This window comes from Thamnophis elegans, chromosome 13 (genome assembly GCF_009769535.1).
Source record: "Thamnophis elegans isolate rThaEle1 chromosome 13, rThaEle1.pri, whole genome shotgun sequence".
Classification (NCBI taxonomy): Eukaryota; Metazoa; Chordata; class Lepidosauria; order Squamata; family Colubridae; genus Thamnophis; species Thamnophis elegans.
This window is the reverse complement of record NC_045553.1, coordinates 35,298,916-35,312,920: the sequence shown is the minus strand read 5'-3', so window position 1 is coordinate 35,312,920 and position 14,005 is coordinate 35,298,916. Positions and strand designations below refer to the sequence as shown.

At 41.8% G+C, this 14,005-nt stretch overlaps 1 protein-coding gene across 2 annotated transcripts; it reads left to right on the top strand.

Annotated features, from left to right (window-relative positions):
- The first annotated feature begins 1,177 nt into the window (after positions 1-1,177).
- YKT6 (YKT6 v-SNARE homolog) lies at positions 1,178-12,968 on the top strand. 2 transcript variants are annotated; one of them, XM_032229520.1, is made up of 9 exons: positions 1,178-1,277; positions 3,129-3,226; positions 3,404-3,538; positions 4,141-4,223; positions 5,812-5,912; positions 6,984-7,088; positions 7,338-7,403; positions 8,441-8,542; positions 10,240-12,968. In XM_032229520.1, exons 3-9 carry the CDS (start codon positions 3,435-3,437, stop codon positions 10,273-10,275), a joined length of 597 nt encoding a protein of 198 aa, XP_032085411.1. In that variant the 5' UTR covers positions 1,178-1,277; positions 3,129-3,226; positions 3,404-3,434; the 3' UTR covers positions 10,276-12,968. The 2 variants fall into 2 exon arrangements, with proteins under 2 accessions (XP_032085411.1, XP_032085410.1); XM_032229519.1 differs by lacking the exon at positions 3,129-3,226.
- The last annotated feature ends 1,037 nt before the right edge of the window (positions 12,969-14,005 follow it).

Here is a 14,005-nt window from a genome sequence, read left to right as displayed (position 1 = left end):
GAGTGGGGTGCATGCATGTGAGGCATCACATTCCATTGGGGGGGGCAGGCAGCGCTCTGTGCCCCGTTTTGGCTTCCAGGTTGGTACAGAAGACCTTTCAGGCCGAAAACTAGATGTGGGTGGTGGTGGTGGTGCTGGGCGCATCTTGCATTATGGGTGTGTCCGCCGCACACTTTCGGCACATGACGAACAAAAGGTTAGCCCTCACTGCCCTATACCATTATAGGCAGGTGGCTGCCCAGTCTTTTCTTAAAGACCCCCAGTGATGGAGTGCCCACAATTTCTGAAGGCAAGCTGTTCAAGGCAATTAGTCAAGGCAATTAACCAGTGGGTTAATTGTCGACACTGTTAGGAAGTCTCTCCTTAATTCCAGATTGCTTTTCTCCTTAATTAGTGTCCATTCATTGTTTCCTGTCTTGAATTCTGGTGCTTTGTGCCGAGGTGGCACAGTGGTTAGAGTGCAGTACTGCAGGCCACTTCAGCTGACTGCTATCTGCAGTTAGGTGGTTCAAATCTCACTGGCTCAGGATTGACTCAGCCTTCCATCCTTCTGAGGTGGGTTAAATGAGGACCCGGATTGTTGGGGGCAATATGCTGACTCTGTAAACCGCTTAGAGCGGGCTGAAAGCCCTATGAAGCGGTATATAAGTCTAACTGCTATCGCTATTGCTTTGGAGAATAATTTGACACACACACACACACACACCCCTCTTTCTTTGTGGCAGCGCCCTATTCATTTGGATTCAATTTTACAAAGCCTATTTACGTGGCACTCTACCGGGTACCCCAGTGTTTCTCAACCTTGGCAACTTGAAGATGTCTGGACTTCAACTCCCAGAATTCCCCAGCCAGCGAATGCTGGCTGGGGAATTTTGGGAGTTGAAGTCCAGACATCTTCAAGTTGCCAAGGTTGAGAAACACTGCTCTACCTGGCCTTGTGGTGGACTACAACTCCCACATAGCGAGAAGGACAGTCCGGCAGCAGCCAAGCGATCTCTCCCCCGCCCTTCCCCTCGCCACACGCGGCCCCTCCAGCAGCTCCGAGCAATGTCTAGGCGCGTGCGCGGCAGCACCCGGCGCGGGGCGACTCTTCCCCTTTCCTAGCTCTACATTGTTCGTAACTCTATGGCTCAACCGGCCGTCGAGTTGGCAGCTCTTCCGGCTCTTCTGTCACGGGGTCAAAGGGCGTGCCGGCTTCCGCTTCCATCACTGTTTCGGGCCGCTCAGCCGTCTCCGAGGCGACGCGGGGCCGAGCCGGGCTCCCCTCGGGTCGTGAGGTGGGTTCCTTGCGGGAAGCGAAACGACCTGCTGGGCGGGAGCGCGGCGAGGAATCCCCCACCCATTGTTATACTTCCTCAGAGACCTCCCGGGCTGGTTGGACACCCACGCCCATTATCCCCAGCCAGCTGGCTGAGGGAGTCGGGAAAGGCGGCCCAGGGTGTGGTGGGTGCTGGAGACTGGAGTGGCCGGCGAGGGTGCGAATGCAGCGGGGAATGTGGGGGGGGGGGGCATGGCGGCCTCTCGGTTTGGCTTCTGGTTCTGGGGAGGGGCCTTAAAATGGAGCGTGGAAAAAAACAAATCTTAAAACGAACAAATGGCCCATCATCCCCGTCTTTTATGGCAAAAGATGGCCCTTTATTTCAGAAAGCTTTCCTGTAGATTGATTCGTTTTTTTTTTTAACTAACTTGGGTCTTTTCTGGGGGGGTGGGGTGGATGGGGGGTCCCTGTATAGGTATTCCTCGACTTACGACCACAATTTGTTAAGTGAGACATTTGATGACTTTTCTTGCCAGTGAATCACTGCAGTTGATAAGCGAGTGCAGTTGATAAGCGAGTGACTTAGTTGTTCAATGAATCTGGCTTCCCCATTGACTTTGCATGCCAGAAGATTGCAAAAGGGACCACACGGACCCCTGGGACACAGCAATGGTCATAAGTTTGAACTAGTTGCCAAGCATCTGGATTTTTGATCCACAGGATCATGGGGATGCTTACGAAGGTTGTAAGTCACTTTTTTCAGTTGCGTTGTCACTTTGAACAGTCACTAAATGAACTGTTGTTAGTCAAGGATTCCCTGTATTGTGCAAACTGTAACCCTTTCTGGCATGGGAAGACCTTCCCACGAAGGTCTTTCTCCTTCCTGGGAAAAATAATGGAAATTGAATGGTCTGGTTGAAATAAATTTGCATATACCGTTTGATGTCTTTGTGTTGGAATGTGGGAAGTTTTTCTTGGCTTTTGCTCTTGGATTTTCTTTTGTAAAGTCAAGTTAGAAACTATTAAATGGTTTTAACTTTACAGACCTCTTTCAGATTTGCCCCCTTTGGGTGAAGTGTTGCCCTTTATTTTTTCCAAGAAAATACCGTCACTGTTCACAGTCCTCAGCTTATGACCACCACTAAGCTCAAAATTTCTGTTGCTAAGTGAAACATTTGTTAAGTGAGTTTTGCCCCATTTGACAAATTTCTTGCCACCATTGTGCCAGAATCACTGCAGTTGGTAAATTAACGATTGTTAATCCTTTTTTTCCCTGTTGCAACTTATAAATCCTGGTTTCTCCATTGATTTTGCTCGTCAGAAGGTTGCAAAAGATGATCGGACACTGCAACAGTCATAAATATGAGTCAGTTGCCAAGCGTTAGAATTTTGATCATTTGACCACGGGGATCTGCAATGGTTGTAACTATGAAAAATGGTCGTACGTCACTTTTTTCCAGTGACGTAAGTTTGAACGATCATTAAATAAACTGTTGTAAGTCAAGGATTACCTATACTCAACTGAGAAGTCAGGAATCAGTTGGGAAATGTGATGTTTAAACATAGACAAGGGTGCCTCAAGTTAGAAAATTAAGAAAGGAGGCCTATTGGTATGGAAAAGTACCTTCCGTCATCCACATTTAGAGTTGGATTATCATGGAGTGGAATTGAAATAAGATAAAAGGGAATCCAATCAAGGATTACACATATGGTCCAAAGATGGCGGAATGAGTTTTGAATAATGAATAAGTGCCATATCATGTTGGATTGGGAGCAGATTACCTACTGCTTCCTAATTAGATCAGGCAACTTGTCCTTCAAGTTTGTAGTGCCATTTCTGACTCACCTCCGCTTCCTATTATTCTCCCAGAATGAATCAGCTGCTTTAATATCAAGATTAATTGCAGAGTAATTTCATTCTTAATTCAGAGGACAATCATGCAACCCAAGCTCTAGACAAACCTTCAGGTAAATAAGTACACTGCGTTTAATACGAGAGTTTGTTTTGCTAGCCTATGTTTTCTGTTATATAAAGTATCCATGTAAAATGATGATAGGTCTCTGGTTAGGAATTCATGTTTGCATTTATTCTTGTAATATTTTACTTTATTACTGATTAAGGCAGTTTTTTTTTCCTTTGTTCAGGTTATCGAGAAAGGTTGAACAGATAAAAAAGATGAAGCTTTACAGTCTAAGTGTTCTTTACAAAGGTGATCCCAAAGTGCACTTACTGAAAGCTGCTTATGATATCTCATCATTTAGCTTCTTCCAGAGATCCAGGTAGGTCTTCACTCCGTTTTAGGATCAGTTAGCTTTCTCCCCTTGAGGCTTTCCTGTAACTGCACTGTGACATTCCCTTCGAATTTGTTGCATTGAATTAATGATGTACATACATTGAATTCCTATTTAAACTGATTCGTTTTTTTCCACTCATTTACCCTTGGCCTTATTTTACTGTTATGGATTCATGCGCTGCTTTTAAAATGATTTGTATGCTGCTTTTAAAAATTAGTATCTTTTAAAAAACAACACCATGTGTCAAGCGTAAGAAATCAGGAACCAGAATGGTTCAAATGCATATAGATTTATTGCACGCAAACACTCTTAGAAGAATCTGAACTACCATCAATTGGTAGTTGGTAGATAAGAGTCAATGGAATTCGATATCTTATGGGTGCGAAGGGACTCCAGATTGCACTTGACCCTTCCCTTGGCCTTAGCCTGGTCATCTCCTACATCATTTCTTTTACTATTTTTATGATGTAATTATTATCTCTTATTAGCAGGTGATTCTGCTAATAAAATTTATTTTCTTTACAGTGCATTTGAATATAGATGGTTTGGTAACTAATTGTTATATTTTTTTAATTATTAACCTTCAGCGTTCAAGAATTTATGACCTTCACAAGTCAACTGATAGTAGAGCGTTCAGAGCTTGGAAGCAGAGCTTCTGTAAAGGAACAAGGTGGGCATACATAAGCATTGCCTTAGACAGAACTATAGTAAACAAATAAAGGTGTGTATATCTGCAAATATTTAGGACTTGACATTGAAAATAATGCCAATAAAGAAGATGTAGATAACAACTACTCTCTAAGGTGGCGGAAGCATGTTATCTAAGGGAATGTTCCGGATGATCTCTCTAGGTCGAACTGAATTAAATAATTGAATTTTTTAGGAATTTGATTAATATGATCTTAGTATCTGGCAAGTTGGCGATTGCTATTAAAGTTGGATGACAGCATCACATGATCCTTTGTGTTGGGTGTTGAGACAGTAAAAAGGTTCCTTCTAAAACTGCTCTTGGTTAAAAAATCCACCACACACTGCCAATAGTTTGAGATAGAAGCACTTCATCCAAACATGTTACATGTTCTGATTTTTTTGTAAGGTAAATTGTAATAGCAAGATGAATTGTGTACAGTGTTCAGTTCTGTTAAATCTTACGTAAAAGTTTAAACTTTTTTTTAAATAGTTACTTTTTTAAAAAAAAAACTTTTTTGAAAAAAGTAAAAGGTAGAAACTAACACAAACTAATATACAATAAGGAAGAAAAAAGAAATCAGAATTAAAAGTGCAAGAAAGAAAGAAAAGTAGAAAAACTATACAAAGTGGCTTCCAATCTTTACAGCAGTTATAACTATAATTATACATTTATTTCTCTAAAGTTACATCTTATATACTCACATTCCTTGCAGATGTTTGCGTGGGTGCATGTGTGTGTTTAGTGGGACTTTGAGTGTGTTGGAACTCTGGCCATGTATACATATGAGCATATAACCTATGGATATAACCTATAACAATGATGGTTAACCTTCTTTGTGCCCAATCCCCAAAATGCAATGCTAGCACCCTCTGCACATGCGGCCAGCCCCACACATGTGCACACATTCCCTGTGCATGTGGGGCCCCTCCGGCCCCTGTTTTGGATTCCAGGTTGGTGCAGGAGGCTTCCCCGATTTCCACAGTTTCTCCCCCAGCGCGCCCTAGCTTTCTCCTGCATTTCTGCCATGGAGAGGAACCTGCGGAGGGGGGAACCTGCTGAGATCGGGGAAGGCACAAGCGGCAGAAATGCAGGAGAAAGCTAGGGCATGCTGGGGGGTGGGAAGAAACTGGAGATCAGGGAAGGTCCCCCCCCCCCCCCCCCAAGCATGTACAACAGAGACACCTGAAGACCAGCCGGGCAGCGGGAGGCAGTGTACATGTGCTGTGGACCTGGGCTGAGGCAACAGCTAGCGTTCCCGCAGAGAGGACTCTGTGTGCCACATGTGTCATGTGTGTCATAGGTTTGCCATCACGGACCTATAACATATTGGAATGTGGCCCAAGCAAGATTCCTATTTGTTCTGCTTGGAAGCTGGATTCTCTTTTTTTAACGAAATGAATCTTATGTTCAGACTGAGACTTAAAGAGCTCAGTCAACTTGTATCTAAAAAAAGCGAAGGGACTGATGAGTTGGGAGAATCCGTACAAGTCGGTGGTTCTTTTTCACAAATTCTGTGGGATTTTATACGGGGGAAAATGTACATCATTCATGTTATTCTTCATTTCAGAATACCTCTGCCATGTTTATGTACGGAATGATGGTTTGGCTGGCGTGGTAATTGCAGATCATGAATATCCGTCCCGGGTTTGTTTCACATTGTTGGATAAGGTAAATACCAGCTTGTGCAGGGAGGATTTGAATATCTACAAATGGACTGCGAGATAATGCAGAGTGGGTGCTTTCATAGTTAAAATTGCTTGTAAATAGAGCTCTGATTCAGTTTGGATATCAGATTAAAGTAATTTGCGTTAATCATATTTTATAAACCAGCCTAGCCTAGGGTAAAATGTCATTTGGAATTAATAAAGACTTTGCAAAACCAGGGAATGAAATATGCTAGATGTAAAGCAGCAGCAACAAAGTTGTTTATAAAGCAATGTTCCCATTGGGACTGCCATATATACTCACTCAGACTGACTGTGTGTAATGATGCAGGGGAGGTTGATGGAGAAAAAAAATAGATTAAAATCAATGTTTAAATTCATTTCAGTCTTGTATGTTCACGGTTGCTATCAGTGAGAAGAAGCTTAAAGTATTGTAGCAAGTAGGATCTTTTGTAGAGCAGCATTTCCCAATCAGTTTTATGATGTATTGATTTCAACTCCCAAAACGTTTAGCAATAGCTATGCTGGTTGGGGAATTCTGTAGCTTTAAGCCCACAATTCTTTAAGATACACCCACGTTTTTGAGCTTTTTGCCTAACAAAAATTTTAAAGTAACAGAAAGTCTACCCAAATGACACAAAACTCAGAGACAGAGAATTTTTTTTAAGTGTCTTAGAATACTTTCACTAACTTGAAGTTGATTAACAGCATGTAAAATGCATTCAGAAATTTAATTCTGTTATCTGAATTGGGTTTAAATAAACTCTTATGGAAGTCTAATAATAAATCATCATTATCGTCAGATTGTCTGAGTCATTGCCATCTGGGAATATTGTTAATCATTGTCACTTTTGTTCTTTCTGCTTTTCATTTCATAGAATCCCTTCCTGCTATATAATTCTAGAATTTATAAATTCCAATATACTGTCTGAACTTCAAGAAAAATGTAATATATTATCACTTTTTATTCTATTTTTTGGGGAGTACTGTGTATAATTCCTTCAAAGGAATGTAAGACATCTTTGAAAATCTGCATAAAAGGATTCTTAGGTTTCTCTTGGTCTTCTGTATGTAGGTACTTGATGAATTTTCTAGGCAAGTTAATCAGATAGATTGGCCTTCTGGATCTCCAACAACGATAACCTATACAGCATTGGATGGATACCTTAGTAAATATCAGGTATGGTTGGAATGAATATAAATTGTTAGGAAAAAAAATTGAAAGCAGAGCAGAGAGAATAAATATTTATCATAATAAAATCTACCAATGTTCAGGGCATAATAGGGCCTGAGTTTGCATTGCTTTAGTATACTTGAAGAAATCGCCTTTCCTAAATATGACATTGTAATGTTGGATACACACCTTAATGACAATTTTTGGTGTCCTGCCAAAAACATCATCAAATAAAATTCTGTATCTGTCTTTAAGAATCCCCGTGATGCCGATGCAATGACAAAAGTGCAAGCCGAATTGGATGAGACCAAAGTTATCCTGGTAAGTGGTCAGCATCTTGCTATTAATATGGTGATTGCTAGATACCGGTAAAATTTGGAAGCAGGACAATAATTTTAAAAAAGTAAACTCTAGGGAAAACCTTAGTGAGGAGATTTATTTGGCATGGGGGTCTGTGTATGACCTTTCAGAGTGCAGAATCCATAAATGCAGATCCTATTTTACAGTTGTCAGGATCATTTCCTTTTGACTCCATGAATGCTCTATAAAAACACAGCTTCTTTTCTTTTTTTGTACATGTGAATATAGTTCTAGGTGTACCTGACGCTTGGTTAGCTCTTAATTCAGTTTCTTAATGATCACACGTAATTCTTCAAGCCGAGATGAAAACATGATGCAATCAGATAAAAGTAGGTCATGGCTAATTTTTCATCTTAGCTGTGACCTCCTTTTTGTTGGTTATTATGGTGTCATCAGAGATGCTCAGATAGCAATAATGAACAAAATGCTTCTTGAATTGTGAAGTAAAACAGTGAATGTCCCGCTTTGTGTCCTTCCTCAAGGAAGCCATTTCCCCCACCATTGTCCGTGGTCTCTAGAGTGTTGTATTTTTAGCACTGGGGGAGAGAGAGCAAATTCTTGCTTCTAATTTTAAAATATTATGAAGATGGCATTTGTAGGATGGCAAAAACTATTCATTTGAGACAAACATTTTTGTTTTTGGTTACATTTCTTTAAAGAGCTATTTGGTAGCCGCCTGGCAGAGACCAAAGAAAAAGTGGAAGGATGGATTTAATGTAGTGATAGACCAAGCCACCATTGGTCACCTTACGAGGCAAATGTAGGCAAAGACCCAACTGATGTGAAAAGCACAATGGCTCTTCCTAAGCTTTTTTCCACTTGATAGGAGGGGGCTGAGAGAGTGGGAGAAGGGAACATTTCGAAATTAAACTTGCTAATGCAGAGCGATCGTAGCCACACACTTCATAGGCTCCTGTGTTTGCTGTCTCTTCTGCAGCTGGGTTCCTAAGTCAGGGATCTCTCTCTCTCTCTCTCAACTGTGTCTCTTTTCCATTCAGCACAATACAATGGAGTCCTTGTTAGAACGAGGAGAGAAACTGGATGACTTAGTGGCCAAGTCAGAGATTCTTGGAAATCAGTCTAAAGCCTTTTACAAAACTGTAAGTATATTTGGTCCAGTGTTCTGTAATATAGACAGTGCTTCTTATCTTCCTGCAATGAGTTACTGTATGAGGCAACAAATGTATAGGGTATTTTTAGTCAGTGGACACTTTGGCCTGGAAATCAAATGTCATGAGAGTCTAAGGAGATTCTCAATCATTCAGGTCCCGGTTGTCCCAAAGTTGCTTTCCAAAAGGCAACTGGGCTTACTTGGTTTTTCCCTTTTGTTTTCACTGGTTTGAAAGAGAGACCATCTTAGGTTAAAATTGAACAGCCCCCTCTCAACAGAAGGGTAGGGAGATATGACACTATCTATCTCCTATCTATGACCCAGTCCTTTCAGCAGCCCCAAGAAGGTTCCATCCCATTTGCATTCAAGTGACTCTGAGGATACAGATAAATCCCAAGTGGCCTCAACAACTCTCAGAAAGAAGCTAACAACCGACCTTCAGATACCAGATGCCTTGCAAAAATTATAAATCCTTCTATTCCCCACCATTCAGCCAGAACTGAAGAAGCTTCTTGGATAAGAAGAGAAAACACTTTCAAGGGAAAAGAAACCCAAGAAAGTTCAGTTGCCTTTTGAAAAGGGGCTAATGCCAGGAGATAGTATATTGCATTACTATCTCCTGGCATTGCATTTAGAGCCAAAATACAGTTGTTGTTGTTGCTGTTGTTGTTGCTGTTGTTATTATTTATGAATATACATTTACAAAGAACTGTTGCTCATTGTGAAGGTGCATAAAGATTGGTAAAAGATGACTGAGTAAATGCAATGCTTACTGATCGCAAAGCTTCCTTATTATGCAGGTAGTCCTCAAGTTATGACTGGTTGCTTAGTGAGCCTTAGAAGTTACAACAGATCTACACAGGGCTACTTACAACCCAGAGTCGAAGTTCTGACAGCTGTGCCTCCCACTGTGGTCACATGATTGTATTTTAAGTGTTTGATGACTGGGCTGTTTTTATTGACATTTGTAGGATCCCATTGTCAAATGATTAATGTACATTTTTTTTTGTCAGAAACTGGTGTTTGTTTTTGATTTTTGGCAAAAAGTGTCCATTGTGGACAATTGACTTGCTTAACAACCGCTGCAAAAAGTTCATAAAATCATGACCCAGTTCATGACCAGCATGGGTTATATACTAGAGGTAGTCCTCAACTTACGACCACAATTGAGCCCAAAATGTCTGATGATGAGACATTTGTTAAGTGGGTTTTACCCCATTTTACATTCGTTAAGTAAATCACTGCAGTTCTTAGATTAGTAACGCAGTTGTTAAGTGAATCTGGCTTCCCCGTTGACTTTGTTTTTCAGAAGGTCGCAAAAGGGGGTCGCATGACGCCAGGACACTGCAACCGTCATAAATACGAATCATTTGCCAAGCACCTGAATGCAAATCCACGTGACTGCAACAGTCATAAGTGTGAAAAATGATCACAAGTTACTTTTTCAGTGCCGTTGTAATTTCAGTCTCTAAATCAGTGTTTCTCGACCTTGGCAACTTGAAGATGTCCAGACTTCAACTCCCAGAATTCCCCAGCCAGCATTCGCTGGCTGGGGAATTCTGGGAGTTGAAGTCCGGACATCTTCAAGTTGCCAAGGTTGAGAAACACTGCTCTAAATGAACTGTTGTAAGTTGAGGGCTACCTGTAATAAGTGTGTATTTCTTCCCATCTCTCCTGACCTGAAAGGCCCGGAAGCAGAATTCATGCTGTGACATCATGTGACTCCATCCACCGTGTACCTTCACCGCCTGCTTTGGACTGTCTGGATTTGATCTGATTTCATGACTCCTGGAGAGAGAGAGAGGCAGCACCTAACATGTAACTACTACAGCAGCAGTAGCAGCAGCTGTTGTTTCCAGATTCAGCCGTCTCAGCCACACCGGAGGCAAGAAATACCATGATGGGGGGGTGTGTGGTCCATGAAATTAAAACCTTATTTGGAAAAAAAAAAAAACCCTTTCATGGAAAGAGAGTATCTGGGATATTAGGTTGATGACCCAAAGGGAGTTGAGAATGGTTCCTGGTGCTTACACATATTCCTGTTTTGGTCATTGGTTGATGCCTGCGTAGGGATTTGCTGCTGCTCCTTTCCAAAACTACAAAGAGATGTGGAATCCTTGTGCATACTTAAGAGTAAGGTAAAGAGTTTGGCCATCTGAAAAATGCCTCCCCCCCCCCCCGCCCCCCAAGCATTGCACAGTGTCCTTGTGTCTTAAAATGTTGGATGCCGATTTGCAGAAGTGAAGCAAAACCCAATCCGTTTTGAACCCATTCAGAATTATTCAGAGAATACGGATCTCTGCATTCTGCATGAAAGGAAAAGGAAAAAAAAAAAGATCTCTTAAGGCAGCCCGAGAACTGATTATACTTAGTAATATAGAAGAAATTCCAAAGAGGTGGGAAAGCGGGTTTAGGACTTAATATGGATCTGCTTTTACGTTTTCTCTTGATTCTAGGTGGGAAATTTCTTTCCAATCTTGAGTCAGACTTTCTTTTGTTTTTGCCAAGGATATGAACAGCAGCATTTAGGTCCCTTTTTTTAATCTGGTATCGTTGCCGCTGATCAAACCCGTGATGTCATTAAGAAGGGATCATGTGGCACTACCTCCTTGCCTGCCCTTGGATAGTGCAGTTTGTTTAGGTTGGGTTTATTGATGAAAAGCTGGTGACTCATTCTAGCCGATGGCTTGCCATTTCTATACTGTTCAGCAGGAGGTGGAATGAATGGGGAGCTGTATTGCAACCCTTGGCATACCTTCTCACGTATTATGGCTGCTGCCCTGACAGTGAACCTGCCCTGGTATTAACCAGCAGCCCTTCTTGAACATACTGCACCCAAAAGAATAAGCTGCTGTTTTACACTAGCCATTTTACCAGAGCCTTGTAGAGTATGAGCGATCCTGTATTGGGTATGTGTGTGTGTGTTAGTTGCTGCAGCGTAGTCGTCTTGTAATGTCTTCGGCCAAGAGTACTTTCTCCCACGGATGGAGAATTCGTCCCCGCTGGTTTTGTGTAAATGTAGGAAATGTTGTTAATGCTTTTGTCTTTCCGTCAGTGGCGTCTCGGCTCCAAGGCCCAGTCTGTCTTTTGCAGGGTGGGGGCCAGGGTGGGTAGGGATACCGTTCTACAGTTGTATTTCTGCCTTCCTCCCCAAGTGTTTTGATTTATTGTAACTGGGTTGGACATGTCTGCACACCATGCCCCCCCTAAAGTCAGCTGATCCCCAACCAGGAGTCCTTTGTGAAGCAATTCAGCTAGGCAGTAGGAAAATACATGCCCCTTGGAGCTTTTGCCCATCAGTGGCATGTTTGTGCACACCCACCTATGGTGGAATGACCACTCCTCCGATATACACTCTATTGCCAAAAGTATTCGCTCACAAACTGAGTCTGATTATGTGGATGGGTGAGCGAATACTTTTGGCAATATAGTGTATTAATCCGATATAGACAGAAGTCCATCTTCTAGGCTCAGGATGAGTAACCTGTAACCTCTTGGGCACAGCTTTCCTAACCCTATTGATAAACTGACATCACTGACTGGGCTGTCTCCATTCCAGAAGAGAAACATAAAAAGCCAGGAAACTGTCCTTGCCCCTTTGCAAGGAACCAGTTAGTGCCAAGGAGACAAAATGACAGAATGACAAAGGGCAATTTAAGGCAAAGTTGAATGTGACTCTGAGGAGAAATCATATTTCTGGCTTGCATTGTTTCTTAAAATGTGTCCGTCGCGCACAGTTGCATCAGCTCTTGATAAACTTATTGAGCCAACAGTTTATATATATTCGTCAACCTAGGGTCAATACAGTGAAGTGGAACAAGTCAGCAACCTGGGGGTTGAACGCATTTCTGTTTGACTTGAACAGTGATGGGTGCTTCCTGGGACTTGACAACTTGGTTACATTTGCTTTGTGAAGCCATTTTGGGGGGGGGGAAGACACCTGGGTGAAAGAACAGTGACTCGTGCAGAGGCTGCATTGGCAGATCTGATGCAGCACCCTTGTAGTGCCAGAAATCACCAGCCTTAATTCTTTTTCTTCCTCCAATGTCTGCTTCAGATGCACCAACCTAAGGGCTGTCATATTTTCTGTAAAGACCATTTCTGCAGTGGTCAGTTCTTTGTGGACTGCTAACTTTGCTCCAAAAGATTAAGAAGGTAGACGGAACACTGCAGTAAGTTTCGCTGCTACTTGCTGTTAAAGAAAATGAGTTCTCCTCTCCTTATTCTGCGATTTGAAATGTACAGTACTGTAGAAACTTGCTTGCATTACTTTATTTTGCCCCTTAGGCTCACGAATTCCTAACCTCTTTCTAATGTGGAAGCTTTTACTAAAGATTGTATTTTAATAAATATTGCTTAATGTCTGTATGTACTGGTTATTGGAATATATAAAGTTGTCACTTGATCATCTGGAATTGGTTGTGTCTTATTGTGGGGATTTTAGTTGGAGTCATATTTCTCATAGGATGCAATCGTTAGATAGGCTTCCAATATTGCAATATATTCTTCCAGAAAAACTGGCTGCGTTTCCATGATTTTGAACTCCATGTCTGGATTAAAGTATGTTGTATTCAGCAATTTTCAATAATTTCTATTATGACCAAAAATTATGACCTCATATGGCAAGAAGGTAAAAAGTAAAGGAGTCTCTGCAGATTTTACTTCGGCTGTTGTTGCCAATTGTGTCAAGGCCATTGAGCCAGTGCAGTCTGAAGACATTTCTGCTGTTATGTGACTAGCATGACATCACGGACCACTGTTAACTTCTCAGTGAAGTGGTACCTATTAATCTACTCACATCTACATGTTTTCGAACTGCAAGTTGGCAGGAGCTGGGGCGAGGACGAGAACTCACCCCCATTGCATGGCGTTCAGGTCTTGAACTGGGCCGCCGGCTTTTCCAGCCGACAAGACCAGCGTCTTACCTGCTGAGCCCCCCCATGAGATAATTCATTTCCCCAACACCCAAACTATGAAACCACCCTATCTTAGCTGAATATTTTATTATACCAATCCAGCTTAGGTGGCTTGCAGAGCATGTAACCTTAAAGCACCTTGTTCCAGTGCCATGCCCACCAGGTATTTTCTACGGTGATAGGTGATAAATAAGGTAACCATAACTTGAAGCTGAATGACACTGAAGCAGATGATCAGTCTTCAATTAAATGAAGAATGAATATCTTAAATTGCTGCATTCAATGTTATGTTCTCAATGGAGTTTAATGGCAACTAGTGGAGTTAGCCCAAGAATCCTTAGGAATCCTCTCCTCTCACATAGGAGAGTAGGCCAAAGTGTATTTAGATCCTCCACAAATAAAATTGCCTGCAGGAGGTTGGGACACTGCAAAAGGCTTCATTTGAAATTACTCATCAATTCAAGCGTTCCTGGAATGATGGATATTATCCTGATCAATACAGGTAGTCCTTGATTTACAATAGTTCATTTAGTGCA

What these genes read in the sequence shown, in the direction of transcription:
- YKT6 (XM_032229519.1), top strand. Translation starts at nt 3,435, where the DNA reads ATGAAGCTTTACAGTCTAAGTGTTCTTTACAAAGGTGATCCCAAAGTG. An exon ending in ATGAGACCAAAGTTATCCTG is followed by an intron (nt 7,404 to 8,440) that starts GTAAGTGGTCAG and finishes TTTTCCATTCAG; the next exon opens with CACAATACAATGGAGTCCTT. An exon ending in CTAAAGCCTTTTACAAAACT is followed by an intron (nt 8,543 to 10,239) that starts GTAAGTATATTT and finishes CTGACCTGAAAG; the next exon opens with GCCCGGAAGCAGAATTCATG.